Below are 18076 nucleotides of genomic sequence, written 5' to 3'. Positions count from 1 at the left end.
AATAATTATTCCATGGTAAATGAATTTGAGCTTATTTAGATATCAAAACTACACAAGAAAGAAGAACCGTTTCTTTCTATGCGACAAGAGACAAGGGCCCTTGCAAGTTTATTATTAAATATGTGGAAGTTAAATACATTTGGTTTTCTCCCAGAGCAATTAAAGGCCTTTCTGGAATTAAAGAAAATCACCTCAGTATAATTGATGGAAGGATAAAATTGGACAATTTATTAGTGCTATGCTTTTTCTTAAGAGTATAATTTAAAATTTGCCTTCTTGTTAATTCCCTCAATTATGGTCTAAGGAAGGGAAAAATTTATTCTGGATTTTAGTTGTGATATTAACAGATATTATTCCTACTGTATTTCTCTAACAAGAAGTTCTTCTTGTATATTTATGTTGAAAATGATAAAGAATTTAGAGAAAAAAAAGAGAGCAGGAAGGAGCAGCCTGGGCATCCTATTGTACTGTAACCAGACCAAGAAGAAGGAATGGGATGGAAAAAAAAGAACAGCACATTAGAACTGCCCATGACCAAACACTGTGACATGGAAAGAGGAGATTCCAATCTCCAGAGCCAATAAAAAAAGTCTGGTGAAAATTCACACCTTGTCCATTGCTGGGCCCTGCTGAGGTGCTCACACCATGCCAAGAGTCCCCAGACTCAGAATGCAGGTGTTTGGTGCCAAACTCCAGAACGGGCTGTGGGCAAGATATTTTTCTGAAAGTATGGACCCAGGTCAGCTCCCCAGCCCTGCAGGACCTGAAGAAGGCGAAGCCCAATGTTCCTGCTCCCTCCCCCAGCATGCTGCAGCACGCAGTATACGGTTGCTGATCTGGCGTCAATCTAGCGCAATCAATGCACACATTCGACAGATTAGGGGCTGGGTAGTCCATCCCAATAAATCTGTAATCAAATTGAGAGGTTTTGAGGGAGAAATCAAACTTATAAAAAAAAAAAAAGATAAGATTAAAATCTAAGATGGCTGCCACCAGCAAATTTACACCAAAAATAAACAAAACCTGAAAATAAAAAAATAGCAATTTGGTGTTCGGGGAGATGGGGGGCCTGAACCTCATCTTCAGAAACTGTAAAAAATTAATTTTTAAATGTTTTACAAACTACCCCTTAAGTTCCCCTAGGAAATAGGTTTACTCTCAGTCTCTGAAGTGCCAGCCTGTCAGCTTTTTTACACAGCAGCTGAATGGAGAAAAGGATTTTCTGCCTCAGAATAGCTCCAAATTGACCAGACTTGAAGATCTTTGGACTGCCAGTTGGCCGTATACAGACTGTAGTCTCCACCCCCAAGAATCCTCTCCACTCAACCGGGGGTGGGAAATGCAGCCTGCAACCCCAAAATCCCAGTGAAGTTTTACTCAGGACGCATACAGCCTGCACTTAAACCCCTGACAAGGTCAACAGGCAAGCGATCTCCCAGGGGAATGGACCCAGAGTCCAAGAACGGTGGTGACACACAGCAGGCTGGTTCCACAGATCCACCAAAGTATCACCGTGAAGCAGCAGTCTGGACTCACGGGACTGCGTCCTTTCCTCCGACAGCAGTCTCAAGGCACTGAAGCCACAAAAAAAAAAGACAACTTTAAGCGAAAAATAAGAAAAAGATGGGAAGCACATCCAAAAGACTTCTGTAACTTCATCAAGTGTCCCCTAGTCTTTGTAATTTTTGACAGAGTCCTGAGTTTACAGTTACATGCAGGGACTTGTAGCTTTGATTTATCCACTGCAATCTCTAAGAGCAAGACTACAATCCCAACATGCACTGGGATAAACCCAGGATTGGATCAAAGCTGTCCAGGGAATCTAGATACCAGTTGGCAGGCTTTCTCAAGTTGCTTGGGGTGGGGATGAGGAAGGTTTGCAATGCTATTTAGAACTGATATGAATTGGAGGTGGGGGAGAGTACTGCGGACCTCTATCCAGAAGTTATAATGACTAATTACAAATGTATTGCAAATATCGAAAATAAATAAAAAGTTATCCAGGCACCAGCAGATATTTAGTACCGGAGCCCAGAGAGATAACCTGGCAAAAGTCAATGTTTGAAATGAAACATCCACTTTTCCCCCCTAAAAGATTACAAAACTTACACAGCAATAATACAGAATGAGGCTAACAGCAGCCGCATTACACACCTGTCATGTTTTTAGAACAGGGCACCTAGACCTAGTTTACGAACATCTTACTCTTACTGTCTACCTTTTCAGGCAGGAACCCCACTCCAAGCATTAAACAACTACCTCAAGATATAAACCTTCCCCTACGACACAACGCTCTCAAAACTGTATCGCCGCCACTATCCCGATCCCCAAAGTGAGAATGTGAGACCCCCCAACCTCTCCCTCTCCTTGTAGATCTGAAATCAAAATGGCGCCAACTACACTCCGATCAAAACGCAAGCGCGAGCTTTGAGGTCAAACGGTCAGGGCGCCATTTTGATTTCCGCGTTTGGAGAGGCGGAGCGAGGAAGGCCTGCCCCTCTTCCTCCGAAAATCTCAAGGATCGTGGAAACGTTAGGTGAGAGGTCACACAGTTGGGATTGGGACGAAAGGCGGGCGCGTGCACAGCGAATCCTAATTCTGGGGCAGTTCGAGTTTTGCGGTTGGGATGTTTGGGCTAAAGGGGGGGGGGATGATAATCCGTCCAACTCGGCGCTATCCGTGGGAGGCTACTTAGGGGCTTTTAACATCTTGAGGGTTAAGTTATTTGGATTTCGGTGAGATGGTGTTTCTTTTGGAGGAGGAGTTTAAACTACTGAGGGAGGGGTTTCTGCTTTGTATGGAGTTTTCACTATCACAAGTTTCAAGTTTATTAATTTTAATATACCGACCATCAAACAAATATCTGGCCGGTTAACAATAGAATTTAAAAAAATAGGAAGGCTAAAAATTTAAAGGTAAAATAATTGGTATATTAAATATATAGTGTGGACATGAATAATATTGGCAGGACAAACTAGAGAGTGAGGATAAATGGGAGGGGAGGGAAAAAGTTACATATTTAAGAAGAAAAAGGAGATAGAGGGATTGGGATAAAACATATGGGGTGGGGTCGCTTTATTAAAGCGGTTGGTTGCTTAGAAAGAAAAAGGAAAGAAGATAAGTCTAAGCACTGGTAAATGCGTCACAGAATAAGAAGGTTTTTAGGCCTATCTTAAATTTATCTAGGCGTTGTTCATCGCGAAGTTGCTGTGGTAGAGAGTTCCATAAAGTTGGAGCAGTTACTGCAAAATTTACTTTTCGTGTATAGTAAAAATCTTTTATGGAGGGAATAAAAAGGAGTTTTTGATCAGTTGACCTTAAAATGCGTGGGGAACATTGGGGTATGAGGAGTTTATCAAGAAAGGAGGGCTGGTGAGAGTGTTTTATTTTAAAGGAAAGTAAAATGATTTTATAGGTAATATGGTGAGTGATGGGGAGCCAATATGCTTTTTTTAGAAGAGGAGTGACATGGTCGTATTTGCCTATTTTATAAATGAGTTTTATTGCAGCGTTTTGTATTAGTTGTATTTTATTTTCAAAATTCATTTTTTTCTGTACCAGTACATATTATGATACAAAATCTCATTGTTGTGTTATGCCTCTATTAATATGCGCTTTATGTTTATCTTCTAATTGTTATTTTATATTTTAAGGACATGTATGGCACATCTATCCCTTTTATTGTTTTATTCATAGGAGATGTTTATTTACTCATTGTTGTTTTATATTTTTAGAACATGCGTGAGATATTCACCATTGTTTTTCTAATATTAATTTGTCAGTATTTGTTCAATTAACCTTAGGGCTCCTTTTACAAAGGCTTGCTAGCAGTTTAACGTGCGTAATACCGCGTGCTAGCCGCTACCGCCTCCTCTTGAGCAGGCGGTAGTTTTTAGGCCAGCGTGGGGGTTAGCGCGTGATGAAAAGTCACACGCGTAAACCCCGCTAGCGCGGCTTAATAAAAGGAGCCCTTAATGTCTTTTGAACTCGTCCCTAGTATAATTTCAATTTATGGTACATCCATATGCTTCCCATTCTCCACATGTCTGCATAGGCTCACCACACATAGTCTGCATGCACATTCAGTGTTTTGGGTTGAACACACAGTCATACCAGGTCATGTCTCAAACACCAGCTTCCATGCACATTTACTTCACATTAGTTCCCATTTAACACCTTCTGCTTCCAACACATCACACAAATCATCTTATCATTTATTATTTCTCTCATAATCCAATAAATCAGGTCATGTTCCAATATTAGGTTTCATGCACATTCACTTTCTATTAGTTTGCATTCACCATCCTCTGCTTCCAACACATTACAGAAATCATTTTTATTTTTCTTCCCCTTTATATACAATTTAACAGTTTCTCAGTACTCATGATTAACATTTGTCTCTAACAGTTTCTCAGTACTCATGATTAACATTTGTCTCTATACATTACCATCTATCGCCCTCACACTGTTTCTTTCTTTTTCACTGGTACCTTTCTGTTCAATGTATGACATCAGTACGTTCTGGTTTTTTCTTTGTGCTTTCCCATGGCGTTTTTTTTTCATTTTTGCTTTTGATATCGCACTGTGAAGGAGCTATCTCGACTCATATTTTAGTCTACCAAATTGGTAAGTCACCAGGTTTTTATGCCCTCGATGTTTACTACGTGTCTCTATTATGCTCAGCACTTTACAGTATTTCTAAGTTGTGCATCCGTTTCTTCACAGCATTTTTTTTAAAGTCTCACACAGTGCACCATGTCCCTTTCTCAGGTTAGAGTCCCGCTCTCACTTTACTAATCTCCACCGCAGCCGCATTTTTTAAATCACCATTCACGTTCTTTTGGAAAGTCTCTGACTTCCTAAGTTCTAATTTTTAATATTCTTTTGTAATAATGTTGGATTCGGTTTTTGTCTCCTTTTTAACCACTGTCACCATAAAACTTTATACCCTAAGTACAGACTGCATTGTTTCCTTCATTAGCTTTTTTATTTATTCATTCCTTTGTCATCTTTTTTGTTTCTTATTTTGCCCCAACATATCTTTTACCCATTGGCACACGGGTTGTACCCTTGATGCCGTTTCCACACCTCTCCCCCCCCCCCCTTTTTTCACTGAGGTTTATGTTTGTCTTGGAACAATTTTATTTTCATTTTTGGTTTCACAGGTTTTGGCACACAGAATAACAGTCTCTTGATTTGACAAAAGTCCCAAGCTGAGCCTAAAGCTGGTACTACCATGCCCCAAATACAGAATGCAAAAAGTCTTCTTCCAAACAGGTAGCAAGGTCTGGTCCTAGTCAGACCAGAACAGAGTTCACATGTAGTTAGCACAAAAAATTGGCTTAACTCAGCCAAGCCATATCTGGATGTTGAAGTCAAGGAGTATGCTGGGTCCATTTCTTCCTCCTACTTCCCTGGACCTCTCTAACTTAGTTCTGGCCCTGCCTTACGGTATATACTTTCTGGCAGCTGTTTTCCTGACTCCTATCCGTGTCATTTCCCCCTAAGGAGGAGCTACCTATGTTAAGGTAGTTCTGGCAATGTGAGGGAGTATCTAGCAGGTGGGAAGTGCTAGTGTCCTATAGACTCGCACATACACGTAACTGACTTTCCTAGAATCTTTGCATGCTGGACATGCCCCTGACCCTAGAGTTGCTATATATCTGGGTTTCCCTAATCATGTCCTCTTTTTTTTGTGACCATCAGGGCATCTGGACTTTTTTTGTGGATAGCAGTTTTTGTCTGGGTTTTAGTTGGGGAGCCTGCATCTGCTCCTTTTGCTTCCTGTGTGCTCTGGAAATGAAAGGAGAGAGGCACAGCCTCTCAATGCCTCTGATGTTCCAAACTCCTCCCCACTTCAGACTGAGAACCAATGCCTGGAGATATGCCTGCTCACCTCTGTGACTGATGGTAGCCCTGATAATGTAACCAGTGGGTTACAAAATAAATATATGTTATAGCTGACCCAGGGCAGAAGAGACCTGAAAGAGGTTTTTTTTTTCTCTAATATTTTAAAGTTAAAAGTTTTTGTTGTTGTCCAGCAAAGATAATGCTGTAGATGTGCAGGCATTCCCATAGAATGTCAGTGCATGATGGTGATTGGCTAGAACAAACCAGGAAACTGGTTGAGTGTGGCAGTTAGGAAAAGAAGAAAAACAACTGAAGATCTTGAAGAGAGGAGAGTTTGTGAATGAGTGCTCTGTAAGAGAAAGACATTTAGTTAGAGAAAGAGTAGTGAAAATAAAGTTGTATAAGAGTGAAGTTTAGGTTCATTAGACAGAAATATTTATTTTATTTTATGTAGAAAGGCACACAGTATTAGGTTCCTGTGCTTAGGCAGGCATATTCCATAGCTGCACACACTGTTAGGGAGATAGTTTCTCTCCTTTTTATTTATTTTAGGATAAGTTTAGGAAGAAGAACAAGTGAAAATATACAAGAAAGAAGGAGGAACGGAAATTAAAGCTGGAAGAAAAGCTAAGGGCTCCTTTTACGAAGCTGCGTTAGTGGCTTTATCGCACACACCTTTTTAGCGCATGCTAACCCCTGCGCTAGCCAAAAAACTACCGCCTGCTCAAGAGGAGGCGGTAGCGGCTAGCTCGGCTGGCAAATTAGCCCACGCTAATACGCATGTTAAACCACTAACACGGCTTCGTAAAAGGAGCCCTAAGTGCATGAAGATTAAAGAGAGACTTTTTACACAGACAGTACCTGTAAAACCCCCATATTAATTACTATATTTGTGAATATACTTATCATACTAGATCCAGTTAGTTGGGTAAATAAGAGACAAATGTACACAGATTTAACTTGTTGAAATTATTTAATTGGTTTTAAAGGGTTTTAAAATATTTTATTTGAGCAAACTGCAATTAACAAATCTTTTGCAGTTTAAAAAGAAAAAAACATTTGTGCTATTTATAACATTGAGTCTGATTCTCAATTAATTTTAAATTTCACCTCAATCAGGTTCTTCTTGACAAATAAGTCAAGATTTGATTGCTGCATTTCTCTTTAGACCTCATTTTTACACTACATCTAGCCTGAGGTAACTTGGCTATACAACTACATTAAAGATAAAGTAAGGCTGGTGTTACAGAATTACAGACTGAGGCTGGTTACAATAAGTTCCCAAACTGTCCAACTTCAGGCAGACACATTGTCACATACAAGTTGCTCTTTTCACTACCCCTCCCCTGCTGAAATCATATTACACTTCTCCCTCCGTATCCACGGGGGTTAGGGGCAGAGCCGGCCCGCGAATATTAAAAAAATGCAAATAATATTTGGCCCGGTTCTGCCCCTAACCTCCGCTTCCCCCCCCCCCTCCTTAAGCCTTACCTGGTGGTCTAGTGGGTTTTTGGGGCAGGAGCGATTTTCCCACGCTCCTGCCCCATGCAGATCGTTCACAGGAAATGGCTGCCTTGAGCTCCCTTAGTCTCTCGAGCCATTTCCTGTGAGCGATCTGCACGGGGCAGGAGCGTGGGAAGACTGCTCCTGCCCCGAAAACCCGCTAGACCACCAGGTAAGGCTGGTGACGGGTCAAAAGCGCACAAGGACAAAAGCGTGCTGACAACCGTGCACGGACAACTGAGTGCAGGGCTTAATCGCGCCGAAGAAAACCCATATTTTAAAGAGCTCTGATGGGGGTGTGTGTGGGGGAACCCCCCCACTCTACTTAATAGGGATCACGCTGCCATGTTGGGGGGGTATAACCCCCCACATTATACTGAAAACTTAACTTTTTCCCTAAAAAACAGGGAAAAAGTTAAGTTTCCAGTATAATGAGGGGGGTTACAACCCCCCCCAAAGCCCCCCACAACACCAGCGCGATCTCTATTAAGTAAAGTGGGGAGGGGTTCCCCACCAACACTCCCCGTCGGAGCCCTTTAAAATATGTTTTTTCTTTGGCGCGATGAAGCCTTCGCTCAGTTGTCCGCGCTCGGTTGTCAGCGCGCCTTTGTCTTCGCACGCTTTAGACTATGAACCAGTAAGGCTTAAGGGGGGCTTACAGGGCTTAAAATAGCCCAAAAAATTAAAATGGGTTTAAAACCACTATTAACCGATTCCACGGATGCTGAAACCGCGGACTCTGAGGGGGAAGTGTACAAGAGGAGAGAGTGAGAAGCTGCATAGTGGGCTTCTTCCTCTTCCTGTGTCTGCCCAGTAGTACCACAGGGTATTTTACAGCCTCCAGTGGTTCCCATGAGCAGTCAGTTCTCTAACTTGAGGCTAGTATCAATATATAAAAACTTAACACATCTTAGACAATTGGCAGCTGAATTTAGTGATCAAAAAACTGCAGAAGCTGCTTTTGGATTTAAATGAACCATTGTTAAATGATATCATTTGTGTCTTATTTGCCTTTTATGTGGCAACAAGTGTCTTGTTTGCCTTTTATGTGGCAACAAGAGACTCATACATTCTGCAACTTTCTTTCATCATATGACTAGCTGTTCAAGCATCTTACTGTTACTGCAACATTCATCCTAGCATCAAGAAAGCATTAACAAGCCAAAAAATAAAGGAGGTAAATAAATCAAAAACAAGGATACTCAAAAAAGATTAGATTACAAAAGAGAATCCATAATAAACTTAATTCCTAATACATATTTTATTCAACAAATCTTTAAAATCAATATTATGTAAGCACAAACATGCATACATGCAAATACAAAATCGAGAAGGAAATTCATACAGCTAAAGAAAAATCATATCAGTCTTTTGAGAAAACTGGAAATCCACACTAGCAGCACACAGATATTTCAAATAAAGAATAAACTTATCTGGAAACTGGCCCAATCAGCAAGATAGCCAATATCCCATGTTCGTAACGCTGAAGAGATCCAGTAAAAGTAGCTGAGAAGTTAGTTGCTGTCAAGTCCTTCTAAATGCTTGAATGTTCATCTGTGTTCATATCACATGTCTCGCAGAAGATCGAGAATCAGTCAAAGTGCAAAAAGTGAAAACGTGAATCCATTGAAATTGACGAGTGCAATTCATAAAAGATCAATTCATGACATTCAACTCCCTCAATACAGATCTTGTTTCGAACATCTCTTTATCAAGAGGAAGATAACTAAAAAATAGAGAACATGCAAGCCATAAAGCTCCAATTAAAAACAAGACAAAATAAAATAAACATCAATCTCAAATATTTTAAATATGAATACCAACTTTTAGTGGTCTCTTACTGGGTAAGGAGGAGAAACACACATACATCCAAATGGTAACTGCCGACGTAAACAGACCAGAAGTAAAAGGTTTCTACACTACCGGTTCAGAAGCGATTTAAATTTCTTAAGGGCGGGACTAAAAACAGCTGATATTATTTAATTTGATGCTCACACCGTGATAGTCAAATTACTTTAAATTATAATAATTTAGCGCAATGTGAGCCATTCAATCTCTCTATTGAGACCCTGAGGAATAACCGTGTTCCACTTAAAGATAAATTGCTGTTCATGATAGATAAGCAATTGGGAAATATCACCTCCGTTTTTCAGATAACACTGTTTAAACACGCAAAATTTCAGATCAGCAAGGGAATGATGAAATTGAACCCAGTGCTCAACAAAAGGAGCTTCAATTTTATTAGTTCTAATACAGCTGAGATGTTCAGCAATACGGTTTTTAATAGCTCTTTTTGTCTACCCAATATACAATCTCCGGCAAGGACAAAAAATGCCGTAAATCACCTGAGTGGAGTTACAGTTAGTAGATTGCCGTAATTCAAAGTTAACGTTCACATTAGGGATAAGCACATTCTGAACATTTAAAGTATATTGACAGTATCTACATGAGCCACACGGGGCGTGCCTCAGCTGGGAGCTGATTTTAGTGTAGTTAAGGTGATATTTCAAGCGCTCACCTGGGTTCTTACCACGCTTGAAGGCAAATCTAGACCTGTTTCTAAACACAGGATGAAATCCCAATATCTGTCAATGGCATGTAATAATCTTTTGAAGTATACCAGATAAAGGGGAGAAAGGCAAGACATAAGTAAGTCTCTGGTCACTAGTTCTCACGTGAGTGGATTTAGATTTAGAAAGAAAAAGCCATTCATGTTCAGCACAAGAGGCACGTTTTGCAGAGCGTTTAATAATGTTGTTAGGATATCCTCACTCACTAAATTTACGAGTCATTCTTTGAACCTGATCTTTAAAATCTACATTAGATGAACAAAGAAGTTTTAAATGTAGCATTTGACCGGTTGGTATACTGTTGCATAATGTTCTTGGATGTACGGTAATGTAGCAAAGAATTAGAGTCCATAGGTTTACAAAAAATAGATGTATCAAAACAGCCATCTTGGTATATTAACTGAATATCTAGAAAACTGATAGTCTTAGGATGACTACTGATCGTGAACTGATTATTGATGTTACACTGATTAAGATAGGTAAGAAATTCCTGAAGATCTGTATGGGAACCTGACCAGACCAAAAAATATATCATCTATGTATCTTTTCCAGTACAGGATGTTACAGAAAAAGTTAGAAGGATAGACATACTGCTCTTTGAAGGCTGCCATAAAAAGACAGGCAATCGAAGGAGCCACAGATGCTCTCATAGCCACTCCTTTCTTTTGACTGTAAAACGTATCACCAAATTTAAAATAATTCTTATTGATGACAAAGTTAGCCATATCTAGCACTAGATTAAGGTGATTACCAACACCTAAGGAGTGACTAAGGGAGTTTTTAACTGTTTGTAAAACTTCTGATTGAGGTATACTGGTGTACGGTGAGACGATATCCATGATAACCAACAGAACAGAGCTGGCTAGGTTCCGAAGTATCATAATATGCTGAAGTTGAGAAATGAAATCTATAGAATCTCATACATAGGATCTTATCTGATGTACAAGAGGTTGTAGAAAAAAGTCAATATATTGGGATAGAGGTTCAAACAAAGATTTGTGACAAGACACAATGGGACGGCCAGGCAGGTTAATAAGCGACTTGTGAATTTTGGGGAGAAAATAAATGACTGGAATGTTTGGGTGCTGATAGAACAAATATTTAAATTCCTTAGCAGAAATCAACCCTTTACTATTTGCTTCAAAAAGGAGGGTGTATACCTCATTCTGAAATTGGCTGGCTGGATATTGAGCAAGTTGAGAATAAACATTAACATCCATTAATTGACAAGTAGCCACGGTTTGATACATAACTGAATCTAATACCACTATTCCACCCCTTTTATCTGCCCTAGTCACAACAATTGAAGCATCTTGAGATAAAGATCTAATAGCCTCATTTTGAACATGAGTAAATTTATGGGGTTGTTTAAATTTATGATTCTGTAAGGAATTCAGATCACGGAGAACAAATTTCTCAAAAATTGTGATAAAATCATTAGGGTGACCCGGGGGAACCCACGTAGAAGGTACATGATGAGAATGAAATATTATCAGTAACAGGACTATTTTCTCAACCAAAAAAATAATTTAAGTTTAAGAGTTCTGAAGAACTTATGAAGATAAGCATATATATCATATGTATCAATCTGTTTAAATGGGACGAATGAAGTTCCTAGTTGAAGAACAAAAATTTCTACAGACGTCAGTGCGCGAGAAGAAAGATTGAACACAGAGTTTATTGGTTTCTCACTGTTTTGCGACCCCTGGTCTTGCCGGAGGTTATAGATGGGCCGCATTCCCACAAGTGGGGGTAGACGTAAAAAAGTGTCAGCAGTATTATTATGCAATGGCCTTGTTTTAGAGACGGAACTATCAATGGATGAATCACTGGACATAAAGGCAATCCATTTTTTTACATCTAGATTTCCTACCCCAATCCATCCATGGATAAATATATCCACGGGTATAGTCTACTTCATCCTGATGAAATTTAGCAATTTTTTGTTTGCAGATGTCTTGTTGATATAGGTCCATTTGTTTAATATGTTCATGATAATTGTAATTCAAAGTCAGAGCTATTGTTAGATTGTTTTAGCTGATCAAGACGCTGAATTAATTCAGTATCAATATCATTGATAATGGTATTTAAATGATCTATCGTCAAAAGCATTAAATCCAATGAGCACTGGATCAAAACCAAATTCCATTTTTGCACATAATCAGTGTAATCCAAGAAACGGGGTTCTTTATTCAGTCATAAGCCCTGGGGGATCCGTTGCATATGACAGTATTCTAATAGTGTGGCAGCATGTAACTGTTCTCTAATCAAGGTCTTATGAAGTTTGGAAACAGAAAGCCAATCGAACTGAATATCAGAATATTCTTGTCCAGGGATAAATAGTCTATTCCCATTCATAAGCTGAGCAATTTTGTCAGCCGAGAGGCCAAGTTTCGACTCCCACCTGATAGAGGCCATATCTCCTTAAAGAATATTGAACTAACAAGCCAAAAAATAAAGGAGGTAAATAAATCAAAAACAAGGATACTCAAAAAAGATTAAATTACAAAAAATAAACTTAATTCCTAATACATATTTTATTCAACAAATCTTTAAAATCAATATTATATAAGCACAAACATGCATACATGCAAATACAAAATCAAAAAGGAAATTCATACAACTAAAGAAAAATATCAGTCTTTTGAGAAAACTGGAAATCCACACCAGCAGCACACAGATATTTCAAATAAAGAATAAACTTATCTGGAAATTGGCCCAATCAGCAAGATAGCCAATATCAAGAAAGCATTTCCAACGTTTAATAGACACTTATTTTTCTGTTATCTATTACACCCATATCTGAAAGATAATCCAGTTACCTTTCCAGAGGTTGTAAAAACATAGGCAACTGAATCTTGTCAGATCATATCAAAATGGAAGGCTATATTTGTGATTTATAGACAGTTGTACAGAATATTGTTCCTTTTTATACTTTAATAAAAAAAAAGGTATAAATATAAAATCATGTGTTCAAAGCTTGTGCAAATGAGAACAGAGCTCATGGGGGCAGAGATGAAGATGGAGCCTGTGAGGATGGGGCGTGGATGGCGACAAACTTTGTCTCCATGTCATTCTCTAGAAACCTGAGAGAGGTGCTAAAAAGTTAACCCAACCAACTTCCTAAATTCTGAGCATTATTTTGCCACTGTAGCTGAAAAGTGTTATTTTATTTTGCAAAGTGCCAATTTGCAGAATCATAATGCTAGGTTTTGACAATGCTGGCATTAGCGTCTAGCGCGGCCGGCAGTTTAGCGCACGCTAGTACGTGCGTTAAACCGCTAACGCGGCTTCGTAAAAGGAGCCCCAAGTGGACACTTCCAAGTTAACTTTGCAGCATTGTCAGCAAGCTGGTACCAACATTTTGGAACGACTAGTTACTGATGATGAAACATGATTACACCACTATGATCCTGAGACAAAAATGGCGGCACTCATGTTCTCCAAGACCAAGGAAATTCAAGATCCAAAAGTCAGCAGGAAAAGTCATGACAACAGTATTTTGGGATTAGGAAGGTGCTATAATGACTATCTTCCAAGGGGCCAAACAATGCAGAGTACTACTGTAATGTGCTGTGCCAATTAGATGCATTGATAGAAAAAAGGAGAGGGGAAGCTGCAGAAAGGAATTCTCTTTTTGCAAGATAATGCACCTGCTCACAAGGTGTGAAACCCTACTCACCCTTCAGACCCTCCACCCTACTCACCAGATCTTGCTCCATCGAACTGTTTTATGTTTCCTAACCTTAAAAGAGTTTGAAAGGGTGACAATTTCTGAGTGATTCGCAGGCAATTGCAGCAATGGACAGTGTTTCAGTGACCAGACAACAGAGTATTTTTGGAAGGATTACAGAAATTTTGCAAGCGTGTTGAACTTACAAGTTATTCTACATATTCACCCCTAGTTATCATGGCTCCATGTCATTCCCTTCTTGGTTGGGCTGAGAACTTTTCAGCACCCCCTTGTATAGGATATTCAGGTCCCTAAACACCAGACAAATCAGCATCAGATAAACTTAAAAAAAAATCAGAGAGAGCAGATCCTTGTGGCACCCCTGCCATTCAATGGTACAACATTGAAAACAGTATCATTCCAACATACTTGGTAATGTTGACTTGTCAGGTATGAGGAGAACCACACTAGTACAGTACCACTGATGCCAATAGATTCCAAACACTATAACTGAATTTGATGATTGACTGTATCAATCCCAGAGGAAGTATCTAAAAGTACCACAGAATATTGTGATTATACAAGGATTAGATCACTGATCATCTCAATAGTTGAAAGAAGAGAAGTTTCAGTGCTATGGGATCTTTGAAATCCATACTGGTATAAATCTAAAATGGCTCTATAATCAATAAAATCATTGTTGAGATAAAACTAACCTCTCATCAACCTTCGCTGCCATAGGGACAGCTGAAATACTGTAGGTCTAAATACACTACTACAGATATATCCAAAGGTTCTTTCTTCAGGTGTTGTTTGAACCTTAGCAATTTTAAGAGTCCAGAACGTTGCTGCCTTTAAGTGAAGGATTAACAATGATAGTGAGAGTAGGAGATAATCTTCCATGGAGAACAACAATCCTGAAGCGACATAGTAGGATTCAGGATTCTAAGTAGTGTCTAGACTAATTCAAATTTAGCCTAAGACTTATCCCAAAATATGGAAGCAAATCTGTTTAATTTTACAAGCCATAAATATGCATATACAAAATTCTCTGCTAGGTACAATACTGAAACATGGATAGCAAATAGATAAAATTTATTGATAGCAGAGTACATTCAGGGAGCCTAAGTAAAGGTGTACAGTGTATTAGATTTTAATTTATTTTTCTATATTTTTGTATTAGGGTCAAAAGGAACCTTCAAGTTGAGAAAAGCAGATCTAATGGATCATCATGTTTTTCCGCCGAAGTTAAATAAAACCAGCTGTTCTTTATTCTTGAGTAATAAGAAAACATCCAAGGTACAATAAATAAAATATGATGTAATTGTGTTTATTGGGGTAGATTTCATAAGAATAGCCTTACTGGGTCAGACCAATGGTCCATCAAGCCCAGTAGCCCATTCTCACAGTGGCCAATCCAGGTTACTAGTACCTGGCCAAAACGCAAGGAGTAGCAATATTCCATGCTACTGATCCAGGGCAAGTTGTGGTTTCCCCCACATCTTTCTCAATAACAGACTATGAACTTTTACTCCAGGAACTTGTCCAAACCTTTCTTAAAACCAGCTATGCTATCTGCTCTTAACACAACCTCTGGCAATGTGTTCCAGCGATTAACTATTCTCTGAGTGAAAAAGAATGTCCTCCTATTGGTTTTAAAAGTATTTCCCTGTAAATTCAGAGTGTCCCCTGGTCTTTGTAATTTTTGACAAAGTGAAAAATCAATCCACTTGTACCCGTTCTACTCCACTCAGGATTTTGTAGACTTCAATCATATCTCCTCTCAGCTGTCTCTTTTCCAAGCTGAAGAGCCGTAACCGTTTTAGTCTTTTCTCAAACGAGAGGAGTTCCATCCCCTTTACCACCTTGGTCGCTCTTCTTTGAACCTTTTCAAGAAACACTATATCTTTCAAAAACTAAGCAGTTAGTTACAAAATATGTAGGTGTCTTTAATGATGGACTCCATGGCAGTTCTCAAAGAAAAAAGTATGCAGATTCTTTCTTTTTTTTTCTGAAAGAGGAGAAACAGAAGAAGAGGATGTGCGAGCAGCACAGAAAGCGATGCCTTCAGGCTCTCATCAGGCTCTTATTGTCTCAAAATTCTTTATTCAATTTTTCATCTTACAACAAGTACACAATATTACATCAAATAAAACTTTTACACATCACTTGAATTTCTTTCTATTGTCATCGTAAATACATAAATTTATTCCCACCCACCCTTCCCTCAAATATTTCAATCAAAAATATAATATAAATATTGTATTCTTATTTATTGATTAACCTTTAATTAGAACTTTATACCATCCCCCCTCCCCCCTATGTATAAATATATTGTCAGTGGAAAATGATGTCTAATCATTACAATAATTTGCCAATGGCCCCCAGATCTTTTTAAAATTATTATAATTCCCTTTCTGCAAAGCAATTATTCTTTCCATTTTGTAAATGTGGCACAACGAATTCCACCAGAATGTATAACTAAGATTATTGTAATTTTTCCAATTACTGGTGATATGTTGCATGGCGACTCCTGTCATAATCAATAAAAGTTTGTTATTGCTTGATGAAATTTGACTTTTTGTTCTCATTGACATACCGAACAAAATAGTATCATATGATAAAGCTACATGGTTTTCTAATAAACAATTTATTTGAGACCAAATTGATTTCCAAAAGGCCATGATACAGGGACAATAAAATATTAAATGATCTAGGGTCCCTGCTTCCAGATTGCAATGCCATCATCTATTAGACTTAGAACTATCTAACTTTTGTAATCGAACTGGGGTCCAAAAAGAACCAAGTTTGTCTCATAGATGCGGACACTGTACATCTCATTCTCCAAGACCAAATTCGTGGCCATTGAGATGCAGAAATTTGATGCTTAATCTCAATGCTCCAAATGTCTCTAAGACCATTTTTTGGTTTTTTATTCATAAATCCAGATATCAATTTATACCACTGTGCGGCTTGGTGTCCCAAAATATCCATCTAAAAGCATAAGAACTCCAGACTACACTGCTACCTTGGATTACGAGCATAATCCGTTCCAGGAGCATGCTCGTAATCCAAAATGCTCGTATATCAAAGCAAGTTTCCCCATAAGAAGTAAGGGAAACTTGCTTTGATATGTTTCCCCCCCACCTTCCCCCCCCAAGGCCATCAGCGCTGCTCCCCCCCACCACGAGAACCGGCATTGCTCCCCCTGAAGGCCTCCCCGCGAACTGGCACCCTCCCCTCCGCGATCCGGCACCCCCCACCGCCATCGTGCTCCCCCCCCCCGCCGCCACCGGCACCCCCCCCTGCCGCGACCTGAGATCCCCCAACCCACCCGAACCCTCTTCTTACTTCCAGTGTAGCCTCCGCATTGGCACCGGCACCAGCATGTCCTGTGCCCGAAAATCTGCTTCCTGTGCCGGGCCTTGAGCATGCGCGCATGCTCAAGGCCCGGCACAGGAAGCAGATTTTCGGGCACCGGCACCAACGCACAGGACATGCTGGTGCCGGTGCCGATGCGGAGGCTACACTAGAAGTAAGAAGAGGGTTCGGGTGGGTTGGGGGATCTCAGGTTGTGGCAGGGGGGGTTGCCCAATGGCGGCGGGGGGGTGCTGGATCGCAGGGGGGAAGGTACTGGTTCGCGGGGGGGGCGCTCGTACAGCGAGGCAAGCTCGGTTTACGAGGCACCAAGTTTGCGAATGTTTTTCTCGTCTTGCAAAACACTCGCAAACCGGTGCACTCGTAAACTGAGGTACCACTGTATACTGATTTTTCCATTCAGGGAACCCCTCCTGAATAGCCTGCTTCAGTTGCAACCATTTAAAACTTTGTGATTTATTAAGACCATATTTATGCTGCAACTGTGAAAAATCAAGCAGTTTACCATTTGAAATAACATCATCTAAAGTCTGTATACCTGCAATAATCCAATGCTTTCATACGATTTTAAATCCGCCAATTTGAATCTTGGAGTTTATCCATAAAGATTGATTTTTTGTATTTATTTATTGGGTTAGGTGTTAAATTACTGACATATCGCAATGTTTTCCATGTATCCATCATTATTCTGTTCTCTTTATATTTTCTAGGCATATTGATACTGAGAACATGGGATAAATTTAGAGGAAACAAGAGTTGCCATTCCAAATACAACTAATCCGGGGTATTTTCCATGAGTTCTGGGAGGACCCAATACATACCCTGGCATAGAATATAGGCTTGATGATACCTATAAAAGTTTGGAAAATTTACCCCACTCTCCGCAATTGACTTTTGTAAAGATATTAAAGCAATTCTAGGCATTTTACCCAACCAAACAAATTTTGTAAGAATACCATTTAGCTTTTTATAAAAGGACCCTTGAAAAAAAACTGGAATCATACTCATTTGATAACAAACCACAGGCAATATAATCATTTTAATTGTTTGGACTCTCCCCCACCAAGAAAGATGTAAAGGATTCCACTGCTCACACATTTCT

At 39.5% G+C, this 18076-nt stretch overlaps 1 protein-coding gene across 1 annotated transcript in view; it reads left to right on the top strand.

Moving 5' to 3' along the window:
• The first annotated feature begins 2450 nt into the window (after positions 1-2450).
• RNF32 (ring finger protein 32) overlaps positions 2451-18076 on the top strand; it is an 82447-nt gene continuing 66821 nt past the window's right edge. The window contains exons 1-2 of the mRNA XM_033931613.1: positions 2451-2536; positions 14780-14895. Of these exons, the coding sequence (XP_033787504.1) occupies positions 14818-14895 (78 nt within the window). The 5' untranslated portion in view covers positions 2451-2536; positions 14780-14817. The remainder of the gene's footprint in view (positions 2537-14779; positions 14896-18076) is intronic.

Source organism: Geotrypetes seraphini, chromosome 2 (genome assembly GCF_902459505.1).
Source record: "Geotrypetes seraphini chromosome 2, aGeoSer1.1, whole genome shotgun sequence".
NCBI classification, from domain to species: domain Eukaryota; kingdom Metazoa; phylum Chordata; class Amphibia; order Gymnophiona; family Dermophiidae; genus Geotrypetes; species Geotrypetes seraphini.
Note: the sequence above shows the minus strand (reverse complement) of the source record. Positions and strands in the feature narration are given on the sequence as shown.